This window comes from Dipodomys merriami, unplaced genomic scaffold (assembly GCF_024711535.1).
Source record: "Dipodomys merriami isolate MVZ:Mamm:240054 unplaced genomic scaffold, mDipMer1.0.p SCAF_4, whole genome shotgun sequence".
Lineage (NCBI taxonomy): Eukaryota > Metazoa > Chordata > Mammalia > Rodentia > Heteromyidae > Dipodomys > Dipodomys merriami.
The window spans coordinates 11344835-11362566 of NW_027205603.1; the positions used below are offsets into that span (position 1 = coordinate 11344835).

Sequence of the window (17732 nt, forward strand, 5' to 3'; positions counted from 1 at the left end):
ATCAGGATGTATTGAACTCATAATCTGACTTGAAACCCCTTTGTACAGCTACTTAAAATAAATCATTCAAACAGTCTTCCAACAAATGAAGCCAAGACTTTGCAAATGTACCTAACTTTTTGGGGTGCATTCATCTATTAAATAGCTAAAGTGGACCCTACAATGACACATGCCTATCACTCCTCAGGAGACAGAGATAGGAGAATGACAGTTCTATGTCTGTCAGACAGCAACCGTGTTCTGTCCTCCAACGGAATATAGGTTGTTTTACAAAACAAGAAATTCTTGAAGTCAAGTTTTGACTATAATCATTCCAGGCCTTTCCCACATCTCACTTGGTATGTGAGTTAACTTATTTTTTGTTGTTTTGAGTTACTGTGGCTAAACTACCCTTTTCTAATTTGAACCCTCCTCTTCTCCCCTTCACATACTTAATCTGTTCCCAACCTTTCTTTCCCTCTTTCTACTCCCACACAAATATTTTATGAGACCTCAGTGGAATGACTAAAAATCTAACAATGCCTAATGAAAACATAGCAGAGATGCTGAAGTATTAAAACAAAACTGTGTTCCTGCATCAGCTACAATCTTTGATGCATTAATTTCCTAAATTAAGAAAAGCACACAACTTCTAGAATATGGAGACAGAGGAAGTAGCAATTTTAAAATAGCATTTGCAGTGATTTTTTTTTCCTCTCAGCAAAGTCATACCACAGGGGGGGAAAAAACTCTTAACAAAAGAACTTCTGTTTCTAATGCATTTAGATTACCACATCATCTAAAATACTTCCTAGACTATCAGAGTCTATAGTTGTCTTGATTTGATGTGTGTTATCTGGCTACCCTCACTTCACAGTTTTGTATAAAAATCAGACTATTAGAAAATGGTAAATAATTTCTAAAGGGGCTGCCTTCAGATTTTTCTGTTTCAATTGAATTAACAAGTTTACAGTAATCTGCATTGAATCAACATAGAATTAGGACTAGATCTCTCCCACAACCCACTTTACTTTTTATCATTTACCTTTATTGTAAAATGTTAATAGCAGGTTTTCAAACCTCTTATTGACTTTATAGTATGCATTCTTCTTAAACCTTTTCTTTTTATCTCATTTGTATTCAGTAAGAGGTTCTTTCTCCATGTCCTTGAGATCTATATAGTTTTGACTTTCAATTTTTAGAGCTACAAATATTTAAAATTAAAATATTAAGTAAAGGATACTTGGTTTCTGTTGAAGGGGTGAAGGGTTGAACACAGGGCCTTGAGCTTACTACCACTTGATACAGGCTTCCAGCTCTTCTATTTTGCTTTTGTTTTTGAGACCAGAAAGAAATTGGTAGCGTTCTAGGTGCTATGTGCACACCAAATGCTGAAAAGCAAGGTTGAAAAGATTCTCTAACCTGAACCCAGCAGAGCCACATTGTCTATCTTCCTGCCAGCCTTATTGCATTCATTCCTAAAGCAAAACAACACAGAAAAATCACAGCAAAGCCTATATATAACCTGTTTATCTAATGGAAAAATGGTTTCTCCCCAGCTTGTCTTTAACAATCTGTGAGCCTTGACTCAGTGCTCCAGAGATTCCGGCCTCTCTCCTGAGATTTGATCTCCTTCAATGATTAATGATTGGTAATGAATCTGAACGAAAATCTTTCAAAATCCTCCTCCCCCCCCCCCCCCCCCCGCCCACCCACCCCCAGTCCTCTGGTTGACCATACATCCTGCTGTTAATCTCTGCAGAGGTGGACTGTGGCTGTCACTCCACATGTAGTGATGTTTTTAGCCCCCTAGAAAACTTGGGGCCACTTCTCCTTCACTCACTGAGTACATTTTGTGGGGAGCAGTCCCTTGGGGCTTGCAATCAGTTTTGTGGGCCCCCGTGGGCAGGCTGCCAGTCGTGAACTTTTGCTATTTCTTGTGGGTGTGGTTGCCTGAGCTTGTAACTCCCTACCTTGGAAAGTTCTGGTCCAATCCCTTCTTTTAGCTCCTCCTCGGCCACCCCGCCCCCGAGTGTGTGCTCTGGATATGGGCAAGTCCCAGGTGTCTGGGTTGTATGCATATGTGATTGTAGTATAGGAGATTGTAGTTCACACAATTACTAACACCCAGCAACTCTTTTTGCTAACAAATAAGCTAATATTGTGGAGGAAAATGAGATGAAAATAAAAATAGGCCACAGAGAATGTTCTGCTGAGAATGTTCGGCAATTACATTCAACTGCCAGCAGTATTTTGTACTTGAGGTCTAAGGTCTTTTATATTCACTGCCCTCAAAGAGTCCTACCTTGACCACAGTGTTTCAGATTGCAACACACACACACACACACACACACACACACACGGTTCCAATTCTCCTCGCTGCCCTTATTTTCTAATATACTACATAACTCACCTGCCACATTGGTTATTATTATTGTCCATCTCCACCACCAGCACCCCTGAAGGAATCAACCATTTCTGTTGGTATGGAAACCACGGCAGGCATCTGAGAGAAAGCAAGCTTATAGGAAGTCTACTTCAAGCAAAGCCTAAACCCTCTGCCACCTAACTTAAAACAATCATCAGTGTTGTTTTGTTTATTTTGCATAACTTAGATAGTAGAAGCCAACAGTGGGATGCACAGTGGCTCACCTGTAAGAGCCTTCTATTCATTCTTTCTATTCTTTATCCTCAGAATAAGGGTACGTGGGTAAAAACACAAACAGCAATGAATAAGAATAAAAGACCTTTTTGAAGGCAGCAGAGGAAAGAGCAAGAACAGCTTAGATTGTGGTGAAAGGAGAGAATATTGTTACTGAGATAAATGAGGAGGCTAAAACAGCTCCAGCTACAAAAAGAGGTAACAATAGAAAACAAGAAGCAATAGCAAATTTTAGATGTGAAAATTGAGTTAGTTAATTGGGACAGGTACCCTTTCCTGGGTATACTGCTACTTTGTTTGAAAATTCATAGTCTCTAAATAGTTTTTTGAGGCAAGAAGCTGTTTGTTTTTGAAACAGACTATTTTCTACCAAATTTCATGTTTTATGAACCGTATCAAAAATTTTTACATTTTTATGCAAATACTAAGAATTGCTGATGGCTGACCTGCACAGAATGAGACTATTGGAAATGGTTAATTTATAACTTCACTGCCATCTGTTGGTTCTGACCAGAATTAAAGTTATCCCCAGAATGAAAAGAATTCAATATGTTTCCTTTTCCTTTACCAATACTAACTCAATTTGGCCATTGGTAAACTACTGACAAGATAAGGAAATAAAAAGTATTTTAGCAAATAAGTAATGCAATGAAATAAAAATATAAAGACTAGTAACTCCAATCAAATTAATAACCTATAGATAAAGTAACTCAAAAATGCAATGGTTTTGCTATCATAAATACATAATCAAGACCTACTCTCTGCATAATGCCATGGGTTACTTGGCCTAACCCTGGTTCTTCATGCTCACTCCATGCAGGATGGGGCAATTTCTCAATATTTAAGAACCTTTTAGCTCCATTTTCTTGTTGTTTTTCTAATTAATTACTTATTTATTTTATTTCTTCTTGACTGCCCACAACAGTAGTGACCTAAGACCATTCTCCACAGTAGCATACATAGTGGTTACTTCAAAATAAAAGTAATTGATCGATTGCTGGGCCACTGCCAAGCCTCCACAATAGCAGAGACAAAGAACTCTTCTCCAGGGACAGTCCTGCTATTGTGTGACCTGTGGTGGGGCCACACAAAGGAAATGATGAGTAAGGAGTACACCGCAAAGGAACCCCTAAAGTTCTATGTGCATTTCAGCGCCTGGGGTACCTCTGAATATCTTTTAATTGTATGAGTGTCCTCAGCATCTATGGATGACCCATCATATTAAAGTTCTCCTTATTATTACAAAAAGGAAGAACCAACTAAATGCTTTTTGATGTCTAGGATTAATCTTGGAATAATATGCCTAAGAAAGCCATAGTGTTTATAGAGAAAAAAAATTGTATCGCACATACACCATCTTATGTCATATTTCAAAAGTCACTGCCTTACCTAGTGCTCCAATATAGAACAGCCAATACTGTGTTGCGTGACAGTGGCCTTGCTTAAGTAGACGAGTGCTTGCCTTATATCACTATGTACATTTTCACTCCCCTAAATAAAGCAAGGGGGAAAGCAGGTCATATTCTTGTATATTTATTTGCTTCAACATTTTAATTTTTAGGTCTTAGACTAATTACAATATCTTTGGCATTTCCCCTTTGTAGTGACCATAATGATGGTCATTTTGAAGGCAAGGAGAACCCACAAAATATCTCAAAGTTACCAGAACATCCCTTTGCACAAGACAGTGCTAGTTACAAGTGGAGATTAGACATGTGCTCTCTCCATCCTTTGAAAAAATAAACCCTAACCCCCTGTCCTACCTACATTCTCCTTGCTGGCCAATGCACGCAGATGTACTTCGAATATGTATTCTAAATCACAAGATCACTTATTTAAGGAAACATTGGCCATAGACATAATCAATGGAAGATGCAGACTCACTTAACTTGAGGTGTAGTTCGGTCCCAGTGTAAAGCTGTATTGTTATTGTCTTTGTCACGGTTGTTTTTCCTTCGCTTTCTTTTCTTTTGTTTTGTTTTGTTCATAAGGAAAAAATAATAATAAACCATTTTCGGAGTTGCCATTCCCCTTGGCCCACAGTAAGGGAACCGTGTCTTTATACTGACCCCTAGTGGCCATTCAGGAAAAGGGCCTTGGGGGAGGGGCAAAAAAAAAAAAAGCGGTGCATTTTCACGGAAAGCATACGTTTAACTAAACCCACGCTCCGGTGAGCCTAAAATCACAGTTTTGAAACATTAGCCAACTATGGCGATCTGGGAAGGCTTTCCTTTGTGATGCTTTAAAAGAGATGCCTGTTCTGCCCGCAAACAGCAGGCGTGTAACCGAGGTGTACATGTGTTGTCCCCTTTGGTAGTGCCGCCCCTGGGTTGAGCCAGTGGCGACTTGTCACCTTGCTGGGTCGCCACATGGGATCAATAGAACATACAAGAGCAGCGTACACTCCCAGGAAATCTCAGCGCTAGCAGCTGCTCGAGATATACATTTTGCCCCACATTCTTCTGTGTTCCAGAAGGGGATCGTCCTGTCTTCCGATTCTTTTGTATGGAACATTGTTACAAACGTCTAGGTCCTCCCCATCAGCATGCAGACCAGGAGCGGCTCTTGCAATATTAGCTGGACTCATTTTAGAAGGCTCGGTTTGGTATGAAGACTGAGTCCAACCCTGTTAATTTCTTATTAAAGATCTATCAAAGAAATTAGCGTTATTATACACTTTAAGTGCACTGGTGGGCTCATAGCTGCCATCCTAACCACTCAGGAGGCGGAAATCTGGAGATTTTGTGGTTCAAAGCCAACTGGGACAGAAAAGTCCATGAGACAGACTCTTACCTCCAATAAACCACTCAGAAAAAGCCACAAGTGGTGCTGTGGCTCAAGTAGTAGAGCACTAGCCTGGAGCAACAAAGCTCAAGGACAGTGCCTAGCGGCCCTGAATTCAAGCCCTAGGACTGGCAGAGAGAGAGACAGACAGACAGAGACAGAGAGACAGACAGACAGACAGAGACAGAGAGACAGAGAGAGAAACAGAGACAAAGAGACAGAGTGGGAGAGGGAGAGAGAGAGAGGGAGAAGAGAGAAGAAAGTGAGGGAGGAAGGTCGGGAGGGAGAGGGTGGAAGAAAGGAAGGAAGGAAAATGAAAAAAAAAAAAAGAGTCCTAGCAATGTAATAAATGTCTTCATGCCAAACTTCTGAGTGACTCTTGCATTCTGGCTGCTCAAGTTTGTTCACTGGATACTTTTCAATCCATGCTCCTCGGACCAGATTCACGCCCAGAGTTGTTATTGCATTGATTATATCAGACTGGATACAAATCATACCGGATTTGAAAAACAGGTTAGAATGAAAAGCTGAATTTTGCAATAAAACCACTCAATTCCACATCCCCATTTGGCGTCTGCTGATGCCTAGCCGACCTTGACAAACAGTTTGAATTTGATTAGCTACCGGTTTTGTGAGGCTTAGTAAATCTCATAAAACGTTCAATTAGAAAATTATCCATGCTGCTTTTATTACCTACAGAACAGGGGCTGATATTTGCATAACACCATTTTAAAGTTGCCGGGACTCTCAGGTTTAATATCCATCAGAGGATTGTCAGAGGAAATTATCAAACAGCTTGGATATCTTTATATTGCCTGATTCATATATATATACATCCTTTTTTTTTCTTTTCTATTCCTTTTTTTTTCTGCTGGACTAGGGCTTGAACTCAGGGCCTGTGTGGTATATCTTAGCTCTTTCAAACAAAACTGGAACTCTACCACTTGAGCCACTGGTGGTTAATTGGAGATAAGATTCTCATGGACTTTTCTGCCTAGGCTAGCTTTGAACTCCAATCTTCAGATCTCAGTCTCCTAAGCAGGTAGTATTATAGGAGTAAACCATCAGTGCCTGGCTTTGACTCTCACCTATTTGATTTCAGATCATTCCTCTGGTTTGTCTTCGGTCAGGAATGATCCTTAGTACTCATTAATTACCTAGTAAATGGAAAGATTTGGATAGCATCCCTGAGGAAATGTTCTAGCTCCACCCTGCTGGTGTCTAGCTGAAAAGTAATCTAAGAATGAAAATCTTCTATGTACATGTAATTGTGAAATACATTTTCCCCCATGACCAGATAAAAATCTCTCACCTAGTGGTTCATGAATTTTCAAGCATGATGTTGAGACCTATGGGGCAAGCAATGATATCTTCTTAAATACTACAGCCGTCTTTCCAGGGAGGTGGTCATGGCTGATGGTTGCCATATCCATTTTTCACATAAGGAGACTGAGACACAGTCTGTATCAGACTCAAGGTTCCCAGAAATAGGATGGACACACACTGGGGCAGTCAGCCCTGCACATCCCCAGGCTGCTTGCTGGGGTGGGCATTCCTTCTCAGGTCTTGCTCAGTACTTCCTGCTCAGTACTTCCGAGGCCCAAAACTGCTCTAACCTTCCCCCCCTAGAACCTTCCCTTCCAGAACTTTCCCTCTGCTTTTAGAACCCCATGGGTTGCTGCACATTGGCACATCCTGTGCTTCCTTCAGTTCCTCTCCTCCATTTTTTTTTTTCTCTCCTCCATTTTTTTGTTGTTCCCTTGACCTCCCTTCTTTTTAGTCAGTGCTGGGACTTGAACTCAGGGCCTGGGCTTGTCCTTGAGCATTTTCCACTCAAGGCTAGTGCTCTAGCACTTGAACCACAGCTACACATCTGGCTTTTTGCCTGGTAAATTGAAGAGTCTCACAGAGTTTTCTGGCTAGACTGGTTCTGAACCATAATCTCAGATCTCAGACTCCTAAATTGCTAGGATTATAGGCATGAGCCGCCAGATTCTGGCTCCCTTCTGTATTTCTCTCATTCCTCTTCTCCTGGCTCTCTGTGACTTGGGAGGGGGGAATTTGCTTTTTAAAAACAAGTCACACTTTTTCATGCCTAAAGACATGATAAGGGGTCACAGCATGGCTTAGTTGGTGGAACACCAACCAATGAGCAAAAGCAGTAGGTACCAAGTTCAAGTCCTTGTTCCAGACCTAACAAAAGAAAAGAAATGATGAGTATGAGAGAGGAAGGATTCAATGTCAGAGTACCATGCATCATGAGCAAGGTTTAGTCGAAAATGTTCTCAGCTATGAAACAGTGAAAGAAGTCTAGAATGTCCACTTTATTTTATATATCTCCATTATTACCCTTGCACGATGTTAGACGCTTGCTCAGCTCCTACCAATGGGTGGAGGGGATCCTATGCAATGACTTTCTCTCTCTCTCTTTTTTTTTTTTATATAAGTCATAGGGCTTGAACTCAGGGCCCCGGATACTGTCCCTGAGCTCTCTTTGCTCAAGGCTAGTGCTCTCCTACTTTGAGACCCAGCTCCACTTTTGGTTATCTGGTGATTAATTGGAGATAAGAGTGTCACAGACTTTCCTACCTGGGCCGGCTTTGAACCGTGATTCTCAGATCTCAGCTTCCTGAGTAGCTAGGATTACAGGCATGAGCCACTGGTGCCCAGCAGACTTTTCTCATTTTTGTCACAACATTCACCTATGAACTTGGGGTTCTCCTCCAATCATTTCAACACATTGGAGGGCTGCTTTCTGTGCCAGGTTCTGCCCTAGCTGTCTGGAGGACACAGCAGGGAAGGGAACAAGGTTCCAGGAAGCTGCTGTCTGTCTGCATGCTTACACTGGAGTGAGCGAGACCGTGTGACACGGCAGTTGCAGAAGGTACTTCCAGGCCAGGCACTGATGGCTCGTGTCTATAATCCTAGCTACTCAGGAGGCTGAGACCTGAGGATCATGGTTCAAAGCCAGCCTGGGCAGGAAGAGCCATGAGACTCTTCTCTCTATTTAACTACTAGAAAACCAGAAGTAGGGCTGTGGCTCAGAGTGGTAGTGCGCTAGCCTTGAGCCACAAAGCTCAGGGACCACACCCAGGCCCTGAGCTCAAGCTCCACAACCAACAAAAAAAAAAAAAGAAAAACTGTTGATAGAAATATCCTAACACCTTGAACCAGAGCTGTGCCTATCTTTTATGAGGGAGAAGGTAGCCATGCCAAATGAAGAGAGCTGTTCTTTCCGGATGACAAGTAGTTAATTACTGTTGGATGTTCTAGATTCTAGATTCAAGTTCAGGCTTTAGGGAAGTGGAACACTGTGAATAGATAGGTCAATGAAGGCTGAGCATCACAACATGGGAGAAAATTGCATTTGATGTCCCCCAGAATTTGACTGACAGCCTCCACATCAGTAACACACACACACACACACACACACACACACACACACACACACCACACACACACTGTTCGTGGAAGTGCTGGGTTAGCACACACCCGACTCTGAAATTATGTAGTTCTTTGTGAGAAAGTCAGGACAGCTGTAACTCCAGAGAACACTAGAGAAATCATACCTACTGAGAACCACCAAGCATGATAGAAACAATTTGGCTTCACATCTTTCTTAGTATTTGTGTTTTCAGTTTGCTTATTTTGCTCTTGGCAAAATTGTATCTGTGGCTAGCTTTTTTTCTGTAATGCTTACTTTAAACCCCTTCATTGTAAGCTTTTGCCTGCAATCTACTGAAATTCTCTCCCTGTGTCATGAAAACTCCCTTTATACTATTTAAGGGGAGAAAATTCTCTTGGCTAGTGGTTTTGTTTGTTTGTTTGTTTGTTTTTATCTATTCAGAGTTTGGGTGTGAATATTCCAGCATTTTCTAGCTGTGGGCCTGCAGGTGCAGGGTGGAGGGATTGGGGGTTGGGGGGGGGTAGAATTGGCCCACTATTTGGGAATCTGAAATTCATCAATTAAATGCACATACTTGCTTCTTGGATCATTACCTTTGTTGAAATACTGGCTGGAACAAGTCAGGAGTCCTGTTCCCAGCATCCTCAGCCTGGTTGGGATAATCAGGAGATAACTTGATAACCGGCTCATCAGAATGGCCAGAGTCCACCATCGCCTGGGCAGACTGCCTATCAGCCCGGACAGCTTAGCCCTGCCACCCTCAACTCTCAGTCCAGGCTGCACATGTGCCGTCCCTGACCCACTCACGGCGTGCCTGCCACCAATATGTCTTCCTCGATATGACAGGACTCAGGGAGACATATGAAAAGTCATGCTGGTGCGAATGGTTGTAATCACTTGTTAACAAACAAGGTTCTTATTGCCAAAATCACCATCTGTTCCATCGGGTCCCACACATTACCCTGTATGTGGGCTCTGCTAAACAGATTTCCAAACTTCCCAAGGTCACCCTGGATTCCTATAACCAGCTTCGACAGAGGAGTTCCATAGGAACCTCACACCATCGAAAAGATCCAGTTCCAAGAGGAACCAAATGCTGTCAGCCAACCATACCCTCAGAGTCAATAGCTTCCTACAGACAAATCAGAAATGTCCCTCCTGAATCATAGAGTTTTGTCTTACGTGCCAAATTACATTTCTTGAATTCCCATCTAATGGTTAGCTCGGTTGCATTGGAGGAGCCTTGAGGGTAGGGGTGGGGGAAATGAACCAATGTGAAGAGCAGAGGCCTTTTGTGATGAAAGATCTCAACTTGGTTGTATACTAACCTTTTTCCTAGATGAAAATTGAGTGAAATTCTCTCCCTCCTCACTCTTCAGCACATGCAAAACTCTTCTCACTCATCTTCATAGAACTGGAGCTTAAGGAAGACTTCCATGTTGCTTCTAAGGAGGAAGTATCAGGGGTGGACACAGCACAAGAGGGACTGGGTGACCCTGGCATTGATGGTCAGGACCCATGTTACAGAGGAAGGGGTGGCTGAGGTGAACCACTACTGGCGGGTGGGCAAGATGGACAGGGGAGGGTAGAGCAAAGGGGACATCCATCCAGACACCAGTGCGTAACAGCAAGCCACCAATAGACACTAATTGTATCATCAGATGTCTCCATAACACCTATCCTGAGAACGTTCTCTCAATGTGGGTGTTGGGGAGTTCCATGACAGATCAAAGAGTCTTGTATTAAATCTACTTCTGTGTAAGATCCTTTTAAAATCATTACCTTTCTCTGATACTGAGCATTTGTGCCTACACATAGCATATTACTAGCCTGGTAGAAAATCCAAATTCAAATATTCAAATAGGGCTTTTAATTAAATGTGTATTGCAAAGCTAGTGGGGAGGAGGGTATCTGAACTCAAATTGCAAGTCAGGAATCACCTATATTTATGTCAACCCATAAGAGAACATGTTGACTTGGACTTTGGAGAATGCTAGAGACAGGAGAGAGATTTGGGAAACAAAGGGAGGAGGAAAGTAATCGGGACTTGGAATAGCTTGGATGCATGTGACATGTCAGACATCACCTTTGTTTATACACATCACATGAAAGAAACAGATATTTGCAGACATCCCTGTGTGTGTGTGTGTGTGTGTGTGTGTGTGTGTGTGTGTGTGTGTGTGTGTGTGTTTTACTTTGGGCTTTTTTTTCAGTTTAAACTTTTCCTCCATTAAACTCCCAACTGTATAGGGGCTAGTGATAGCAAATATCAGAAAATATTTTTTAATTTTTATGATGACAATATGGTCCCATAATTCTGGATTTTGTAACAAAGCAGTTTTTTTGTCTTCTGTTCCATTCATTTGGATAAGGTCATACTAGTTAGGCAACCAGAATTTTTTAGAAAAATATGACAGCTCTCAGCATGTGTTCTTAACGTCAGTAAAAAATAAAACAATGTCTTGGGTTTGAAAGAAAATGAATGCAGCTTTTTTTTTTAAGTACAAATCCTGCACTCCATTTCTATAAATGAAATTCGTTTCTTTTCAGATAAGAATAGATTTCCCACCAGAATTAATTTCATTATTCCTCTTAGACTTAAGCAGAGAGCTGCACGTAGCAAATGAGATGCGTTCGTAGAATGCAGGCTTTTTCACCCAGCTGTGTGTGCATGCTTTGTCTTTCTGCACCGGTTTTTATGTTCAGCGCAGTAAAAGACATCTTCCACTGTGGGACTAGAATCCTTAGCTTTTTAAACAGCTAGAATTTTATGTACTTCCCTTTGAGTCTCTCCATAAAAAGCAGAGGGGAAAGATATATGGACTGGTGCAAAATATGCCTTCATGAAAGAAAACGAAGTCAGAGCAGAAAGACTTAAGGGCTCAGACACACCTCATGAAGGTTCCTGTGTCTCTACCCAGTTTCTTAGTTACTTCATTTTCAATAGAGCCCTTAAGAATTTGTTGGTATGCATTTAAGTACTTCTGGCTTTTATCATACATGCAGTTGAAATCTCTCCATTGTATGTTCTTTACTAACCCTCCAAGATGTTAAAAAAAAACACTAGTTCTCAAAGGAATCATGCATATTAGCCAATACATGATGATACTATATATATATAAAGAGAGAGCCCTTGATTTGATGGACTGATTGGATTAGGTGCCTGAAAAGTAACTCAAGGGAATTTTTTTTCAAAAGACATTAAGTATATAGCAATTAGAAAATATACAGAGCTTAAAATTCCAGGGACTATGGATATGATTTAGCAGTAAAGCATGAACCTAGCAGGTTCAACCCAAGCAGAAAAGAAAAATCTTTCAGGCTTTTTATCCTGTTTATAAAAACTCAGTGTTTCAATTGTTTAAAAAAAAACTATGTAAGCAAAAATATGAGACATTTCTAATAAACAGAACAGAACCTCTATTTTTTCTTTCTTATAAAGCCAAATAAGCACATTAATCAGGAAAGAGAATTAGTCATAAAATTATCTCTTGAATGTTTGTCCCTAAGAAAGGACATTAAATGCTAGCTCTTGGCTTTTGTAATGGGATTCAGGGCCTTCTAACATCTGCCCAGAAAAAAAAAAAAGGAGATACAGGAGAAGGATTAATGGAACACCAAGTACTGGAGAAAGAGTTAAGAATGGAACTTGGACATTGCCTTTGCCTTGGTAGTCAGTAAGATGCATTCAATGCTTGAGTGATTTACTTAACCCAGGGGCCGGCCCCAACCCTGGCTTAACACTGCCAAACTCCTCATCCACAGCTGCCACCACTTATGTCATCCCTGTCCAGTCCCTCTTACTCTGTTTCCTTCTGGGCTGGTTTGCCCACGACCCAAACTCTTTTCACCCAGGCTACCCAGATGGACAATTGTCCTGACTTCCAGTCCCCCTTCACAGTCATAAACTTAAGTGACAGTGCTCAAGTGCTTCAGGAGACAGGGGCTAGGCAATCAAATAGCCTTACTTGGCCCCTTCCATTTAGGTTATTATTTATGATACTAAATGAAAAGAAAATGTGTCAAAAACTAACTTAAAGAGACGTTTGTGTGATTGCAATCTGTTGTTTCATTGTCCTGATTACAACTGCTAGCACAATTTAGCATCTTCCTAGAGGAAACCAGGTAGATCTTGTTTAAGCTTTTCTTGCCGTTTGAACATCTATTTAAAGTAACACTAGATATTGAAGAACCTAATTAAGTTATCCTCACACATCCAAATACATTTTTAAAACTATTTTGTAAGTTTTATGAATGAGTAAAAAACAAGGACCATCAGAAACATGCCTTGTTTTGAAAATGAGATTTAGGCATTCTAACCATGAAAACCATGTTAAGATAATGGATAACAGTAGTCTTTATAATGAGAGAGAGAAAAGTTGATTGAATAGGTGCATTACCAAAATTATCAATCTTGTCTCTGATGTTTAGTTTGTAAAAGCAAAATTTACATACTCAATACTTTCCCTGTCCTGAACACACGAATTTCTCCTGGCTCCCTTATTCCTTTTTAAGGTTTGGTTTTTCCCTAACAATAATAGTATAATAGATTTTCTTTGATTAAAATTTCCCTACTTTTATATGCCTCAATGAATTTTAAAAGTTAAATTTTAAAAGTTAAAGCCTCTTGAGTGCAGCAGTCAAATATTTCTCTAGAACCCGAAACTATTAGAAAAAAAAGATTAACTGAATTAATTAATTTCAGCACCTGAAATCCACCCCCCCCCCCCCCCCCAGAACTAGCATTCAGTTCCGGCTTCATCCTGTAGACAGATTAATGCATCGCTCAAGGTGCGTTTGTGCTCCTTCGTAGTCTGAACTCAGTTGCAGGGAGCAAAGGCCAGTGAAGGCCCCTCTCCGCAGAGCAAGAAAAAGTGAGATGCCATGGGAAGGGTGGATGGACCGTCTTCAGTTGATCTCTTGCACGGAGACAAATCAATGATGTTCATTTTCCTCAGTGCTACTGCAGAAGCCGACGCTATCGATCCGTTAATAAACATCCTGACGTGCAAACGAGACGGCGCCATCGCCAACGCAGCCACGGTCTTAACAAACCTGGCAATGCAAGAGCCCCTGCGCGGGGTGATCCAGGGCCACGCGATCATGCAGGCCATGGTGGGCCCGCTGAGCTCCACCAACACGAAGGTGCAGAGCAAAGCCGCGTTCACCGTGGCTGCCATCGCCTGCGACGCAGAGGCGCGGATCCTGGTGAGAGCTGGCGAGAAATTAGGTGATAGAATCAGAGTTTGCTTCGTGGCAGATTAGGGCAGACTGAGGGCTCTGTCTCTGTGCAGAAAGCGTATTGTAATACTCTAGGCTCTGGACTGGAGACTACCATTCTCCTCCCCTCCCGCCCCCACTTTCTGTCTCTGATGACTTTTATCTGTTATACTTCCTTTCCGTGTTACACAGACACAGTTCACTGACACACATCCATTCAAATAGCTAAGACACCAACTGTTGTGTTCCAGGCACTGTGCTAGACATTGGAAACACAGGACTTTTTTTTTTTTAAGTGTCATTCAGTGGGTGCCAGTGGCTCACACCTATAATTCTAGCTATTGATGAGCCTTGAGATCTGAGATTCAAAGCAGATGATGAAATCCTGACAAGCTGCTTCTGAAGGCTCTTCTCTGAAGTCATCTTCACTTCAAAGGACACTCTGGGCTCCTGCCTGCAATCGATGTTTTCCCTCTGAACTCCGATCTAAATATAAACAGTCAATCTAACACATTTTTGCATAGTTGAAACCTTATATCAAGTAGTGAGACTTTTTTAAAATATTCATTTTGATATCCCCACCCTGGAGCTACAGATGTAACCCAGGGTCTCACACATGCCAGGCCAGCACCCTAACATTAAGCTACAGCCTCAGTCCCTGGGCTTTTAGCAATACTAATATACACATATATATATATTCTGATATATATATACATATATATGTATATATATAGCCTCAAACTCTCTCTCTCTCTCTCTCTCTCTCTCTCTCTCTCTCTATATATATATATATATATATATATATAGCCTCAAACTCAAAATCCTCCTGCCTTGATTTTTCAAGTACTGGGATTATCCATGTGCACCACTATACTTAGCTATACTGAATGCTATTAATACATGACATTTTGGCTTCTTGCTTTTAGTTAAGAAATTCTGGTGGCTTGGAGCCCTTGGTACAGCTCCTGTACTCTAAGAAAGATGACGTCCGGAAGCACGCCAGCTGGGCTGTGATGGTCTGTGCCAGCGATGAGCCAATATCTCTTGAGCTATGCAGGCTTGGGTGAGTGCATGATGTCCAGCTTCTGGCTCAGACAGAGAGAAGACCGTGGAGAGACACAGTGTTCAGGCCCAAGAAGGGTCCCACTAGCTACCAAGCACCCTGAGGGTTCCCAGCACAGGACCTTTGTTAGCTCTAAGCCACCAGGAGGTCATGTGTCCTTCCTTTCTTGACCACTTGAGGGCGCCATCCCTGACCTTTTTGCAACCACCAATTTTTGCCTTTTCTGCTTCTTCCCTTGATAAAATGTTTTCCTTTTGTTTTCCTCTGCTTTCACCAAGCACAATCTGCCTCATCTCTCAGATGCAAGGCTAAAATAAGTGAGCCAAGACGATTGCCTCTATTTTTCTCCCCCACACAGACCTTTTCATTAGACTTCAGTATTTAACCTCATCCAATCCCTCTTTGCTTACAACAGATGAGTTTAGTTGCCTTTAATATAGCAGAAAATAGGGTATTAAGGTTCCCTAGGCAGGCTCACTCTATTAATTCCAAGCATTTTTTATGCTTTGGAGATAGTATCCTGTTAGCTAAAATACTAGGTCCAATACTACTGCTTTAAATGGACAAGGACTTTTTCTTCCCTAGAAGTGTCAGTATTAGTCAGCTTTCCACTGCTGCTAAATTCACTCATAAAGAGGGGGTATTTGGGCTCACAGGTTTAGGCTTTCAGACCACAGTTGGCTAGGAATGAGAGTAAGCTCACCATACAGTGGCTAATAAGCAGAGAAATTGGGAGCTGGGGTCCCAATGTCTCATCAAGAGCATGCTCCCCAATGATGCAGCTTCCTCCCACTTTGCCAGACCTTTTGGTAGCTCCCTTACCTCCCAATAGTGCTACAAACTGTGGACCAGCCTATAACACGTGGCCCTTTGATGAACACTCATCCAAACCATAGCAGTATTCTCCACCGCTGTTTGAATATGAATTACTGCCTGGCATATCATTCTCAAGAAGGATAGATTTGTCTTCATAATTCTGTCAGGATTGCTTTTCTCTAAAAGGTTGGGGGGTGGGTGGGTGGGAGAGCTTTCTGTCTCAATTCTTCATTCAAGAGTCTAAGTATATAAATGGGAATTTGATGTTGGACTGCTTATAGAAAGGAAATAATGCTTTTTGCTTTTATTGACAGGGCTTTAGATATCCTTGAAGAAATTAATCTATCAATAAGTCGAAAAAATAAATTCAGTGAGGCAGCTTATAACAAACTGCTTAACAACAACCTTCCTCTGAAATACAGCCGGACGGGCCATTTGTCATCAAATAACATAATTGGTGATGGGTTCTATGACTGTGGTCAGGTAAGTGGCACCATTTGTGTGCAGCTCAGTTGTGTTTGATGGTTTTTTCCCTTTAATCATGATGCTATTACATTACCATTTATAAGCACCAAGTGTAATTTATATATATTTTTTACAGACAGTCATGTGAAAAAATGCCGTCTCTATAACTCTGGTTGTCAACTTCTACATTTTTGTAGTTTTAACTAGAATTATGTTTGCTTGCACTTAAAGTCTACTTGCAAACGCCAATTGCAAGTTTTAGGTAATATGAAAGAGGTTATACTGTATGTGACTCAGTTGTAGGTTTCTACCCGGCATGTTCAAGGTGCTGGGTTTTATTTCCAGCATCACACACAACACACAAAGACGTAAAAGGAGCTGTTTAAGTTTGGAACTCTATTCCTTCTAGAGCTTAAAATAAGTTATAATACTGGATTTTAAGATGTGGAAAAATATACTAGATTTTAAGGTTTAAAAGAATATTAGTTCATTGATCAAGGCAATATGTTGTTGAAACAAGAAGTGAAAAATGAGAAATCAGAAATAAACACTTTAAATCCTTAAGAATGTTTGATGTAGCTCCTTAAGTTGGAATTCTTTATTAGAAAACAAAAGCAATTTTTTTTATTTGGGGGAGTTTAAACTCCAAAAATCTAATTCTAGGCAAACCTGGGAAACTAGCAGTCTTTAAAATTTGAGATAGAGGTAGGATTGCAGTTTGAGGTCACTCCCAGCCCCCACCCCCAAAAATGGGGTATTCCTATCTCCAAAAGAAACAACTTGTAACTAGGTGCCAGTGGCACACAACTATAATCCTAGCTACTCAAGAAATAGAGATACAAGGATCTTGACACAAACCTAGCCAGAGCAGAAAAGTCTGAGACACTTCATCTCCAATTAGCAGAAAGCTGCAGGTATGGCTCAAGTGGTAGAGAATCTGGTGAGCAAGAAAGCTGACCAAATGGGAAGCCCCAGTTCTGGAGTACCAGCCCCTATCTGAAAAATGAAAAGCAAGAGGGTTGGGGTGGGGGGTCAAAGTGGTACCACACCTCCTTAAGGCCCTGAGTTCAAATCCTAGTAACATAAAAAAATTGTTTTTTAGGAATGCCAAGAGCTCCCTAAGTCAGGAGAAAGTTGCACAGGGGAAAAGAGGAAAGTAAAATCCCAAAGAACAAAAGAGTTGGTGATGGTAACTCTGTGAGAGCACCATCAGATCTCCTAGATCTGCTGGAATTCCCTTTTCCTTGTCCTCAATGTTGCAAGACATGTGTTTTGGCTTAGAAAGGGATCTCTAGTCATTTGATGGGAAAGACATCTCAGAAGTTCATCCAGGCAGC

The 17732-nt window shown here is 41.3% G+C and overlaps 1 protein-coding gene across 6 annotated transcripts in view; it reads left to right on the forward strand.

Annotated features, from left to right (window-relative positions):
* The window catches only part of Armc3 (armadillo repeat containing 3), a 95846-nt gene that overhangs the window by 62619 nt on the left and 15495 nt on the right, over positions 1-17732 (forward strand). For all 6 annotated transcript variants that reach the window (XM_069990510.1, XM_069990507.1, XM_069990505.1 and 3 more), the window contains 3 exons: positions 13790-14039; positions 14978-15114; positions 16245-16413. In XM_069990510.1, coding sequence (XP_069846611.1) covers positions 13790-14039; positions 14978-15114; positions 16245-16413 — 556 coding nt within the window. The remainder of the gene's footprint in view (positions 1-13789; positions 14040-14977; positions 15115-16244; positions 16414-17732) is intronic.